The 3,533-nt window shown below is 35.3% G+C and overlaps 1 protein-coding gene across 3 annotated transcripts in view; it reads right to left on the reverse strand.

Annotated features, from left to right (window-relative positions):
* Positions 1-3,533, reverse strand: part of LOC106868833 (anaphase-promoting complex subunit 10) — a 30,589-nt gene that overhangs the window by 6,629 nt on the left and 20,427 nt on the right. For all 3 annotated transcript variants that reach the window (XM_014914259.2, XM_014914260.2, XM_052967387.1), the window contains exon 2: positions 558-704. In XM_014914259.2, coding sequence (XP_014769745.1) covers positions 558-704 — 147 coding nt within the window. The remainder of the gene's footprint in view (positions 1-557; positions 705-3,533) is intronic.

A 3,533-nucleotide genomic window follows, 5' to 3' on the forward strand; every position in this document is an offset into this window, starting at 1 on the left:
TTCCTGCATATATATATGTATATATATATATCTGAAAGCTGTAGAAAACACAACACAAAATATAATAGTTACAAGAAACTGAAACTAACAAGGCAGCCTTACACAGAAAAAAATCTGTCTCAATAAATCCCATCTGAGCCATGTAAACATGAGAAAATGAGGTGTATCCAAGGTGTGGTTATTGCTAGTTGAGAACTGTGTGTGTGTGTGTGTGTGTGTGTGTGTGTGTCTGTCTGTCTGTCAGAGAGAGAGAGACAGAGAGAGAGACAGAGAGAGATTTTCGATTCATGATTATATGTTCATTAGTATGCTGATGTGTTGAGTAAAGCACTGGCACAGTTTGGGCTACCTGGTGTCATATCTGCCATTGGGGTATATTTCCGTTGGATCTACTTCCAGAATTCCGCAGTGTTAGTTGAGATAATAATTGATTAAGTAAACAGAAGATGGAATTGGTATAATTCTTTATTTTGTATGATGATCGTTTCAGCTAATGACTGTTCACAGACATACAATCCAGTGACTTAAACCAGTAAAGAATATAAGAATATTATTACCTGGTTTACAGGATGATAGTGACCAAACAGCTTGATTACCAACTTCTCTGATTTTACCTTCTCGTTCATCTTCAAAGATTGCAGCCTCTTGGCAAGTGTTTAATTTGACAGCCATCACACAGACAACTGAAAAAGTTGCAGAGGCAACTGAAAAAGTAAAGTATTCATTAAAAAAAAAGAAAATAGGAAAATTGAAACTTTTAACTTTTAATCAACATTAAAAAACTTCTTTTGTTACTATATTTCTGATGAAATATACTTTTTGTTTCAATTAATTTTGGAAATAATGAAGAAATTAATAAAATAACTTTAGCATTATTAAAATGGTGTTTTGAACATAACTGAACACACACACACACACAGAGGCCTTCTTTCAGTTTCTGTTTACCAAATCCTGCCTGCATCTATTGTTTAGATTATTATTTTATTCATCATCATCATCATCATCTTCATCATTATTGTTTTATGTCCACTTTTCCATGTTCACATGGAACAGATGAAGTTTGTTGAAGTAGATTTTATACCACTGCATAGTCCTGTTACCAAGCCTTACCTGTCTCTAAGTAAGATAATATATCCCTATGCCTAGACATATTTTCGTGGGGGATAGAAATTGAAGGACACCATTTGTATGCAGGTGAAATTCGTTTACAACTGCAATGTGGTATATATATATATATATATATATATATGACAAGTTTCTTTCAGTTTCTGTCTATCAAATCCAGTCACAAGGCTTTGCTCAACCTGGGGCTCTAGTAGAAGATTCTTCTCTAAGGTACCATGCTGTAGAATTGAACCCAGAACCTTGTAGTTGAGAAGTAAATTTCTCAATCACACAGCCATGTCTGTATCTTTTATCATGGGAGCCAGTGCCTGGTACTGCATCAGAGCATTTATTATTACTATTATTATTATTTCCCCTCCCTCAAAATTTCAGGCTTTGCGCCTATTATAGAAAGGATTATTATTATTATTATTATTATTATTATTATTAAAAAGGTGGCAAGCTGGAAGAACAGTGAGCACACTGGGAAAAGTGCTTAGTGGCATTTCGTCCATCTTTATGGTCTGAGTTTAAATTCCGCTAAGGTTGACTTTGCTTTTCATCCTTTTGGCGGGGGTCGATAAAATAAATACCAGTTCAGCACTGGGATCAATGTAATCAACGTACCCCCTCCCCCAAATTAACAGCCTTGTGCCAAAATTTGAAACCATTATTATTATTATTATTATTAAGGTGGTGAGATAGCACAATTGCTGGCATATCAGAAAAAATACTAAGTGAAATTTCTTCTAGTTCTTTACATTCTGATTTCTAAAACCACCCAGGTCAACTTTGCCTTTCTATAAAACAAAGTACCAGTCATGTCCTGGGGTGGGGGGTGTAATTGACGAACCCCTTCCCCTCAAAATTTCTGGCATGAAACCATTATTATTAGAAGTACTACCACTACTCCTCTATTGGCTATATCATTGCATAATATATCAAGTGACATTGCATTGTCATTTGATATATATTAATTGTTGTTATAACAACTTCAGACAACAATTAACTTTTTAGTTTGTTTTTATTTTATCTTTATTTTAAAATGATAATAGAATCTAATTTGAATCGAAAAGCAATTAGACGGTCATATTTGTTTCTCTAATTTAGCTGGAGGCAGAATGAAATCAATGCAATTGCTGTTTAACTTGAATTCCTGTGGGTTGATGGCTGTAAGAACAACAAGGGCAGAGAGCAATTCCAGAGGATAGCAGCTCAGAATATGAAAGAATGAGTTAATGGCAAGATTTGGTAAATGAAATATAGTATGATTGGTTGATGAAGAGAGGTAAATGTATCACAATAACTGGGCTGAAGAGAGAGACACATCCTGCTAATTCAAGAGTACAGACCCTGTTGGAGTAACAGAATAAAAAGCAGAGATACCGTTGTGTGACACTGGTTAATAAGTGTATTCATGGACTGCTGAGTGAATCTTTGCCAATCAATTGGTGACCGTCTTTGGCATGCAGTCGGGGATGTATGCACTATTGCAGACATGTGAGAAATACTGAAAGTAAGTTGCACTTCAGTTTTGTGTAAAATGAGCAACAAATTAGAGGTAAAGTAGTTTCTAGCAATGAAAAGAATCTGTTCTTTGGAATGCAGTTTTGAAAATGTCATGTGTGTGTGTGTGTGTGTGTATATATACAGAGTGCAATGGGTAAATTGCTGCCACTTTATATTTTTAATTTTGCACACGTGCAGTATTTTTGATTTTGTTGACTACACAGTTAGTTGGGCACTGTCTGTGAGAAGAACAGCACCATGATGCAATTCACTCTGCCAGAAATTTGGAAATGACATGCTGTACTGCTTGGCATTTGTGCCAGAAACTCCAATATGAACTTTTCAGAGTGTTTGGCTGTCAATTTGAGGACAGTGCAGAGGATTCAGAAAGAGTTGGATGAGTCTAATGGTGATTATGAAGGTATGGCAGCTTGGAAAACTCACTCTGATCATTCTGATAAGAAAAGAACTCATGAATTTGCTGACAACGATCCCTCCAAGTCAATCAGATTAATTGTCAAGAACATGGGAGTGTCTGAGTTTCTTATCAGGCAGGTAGTGCATGAAGACATTCGGTATTCTTCGTACAAGATGAGAAAGTTCCAGTTTTTATCCCAAGCTGATGTAGTTTAACTCTTTTTTTTTTTTTCAAGGCTTCAGCACCAAGTTTGAGAAACTAGCTTCGAATCGATTTGTGGTCATCGAATATTCTTTCGAGGATGAAGACTCCTACTTTGCAACACTTCAGCGCATGCCTGTTGACCGTTTTCTGCATTTTAGCTTGTCTTACAAAGTCCATTTGAAAAATTCAAATTTGATTGCAAAGACTTCAAATCTGATGGCAAAGAATCCAAACTAGATTGAAAACGTCTATATAAATATATATCTATACAAACATTTATATATATACAAACATTTAT

This window comes from Octopus bimaculoides, chromosome 4, assembly GCF_001194135.2.
Source record: "Octopus bimaculoides isolate UCB-OBI-ISO-001 chromosome 4, ASM119413v2, whole genome shotgun sequence".
Lineage (NCBI taxonomy): Eukaryota > Metazoa > Mollusca > Cephalopoda > Octopoda > Octopodidae > Octopus > Octopus bimaculoides.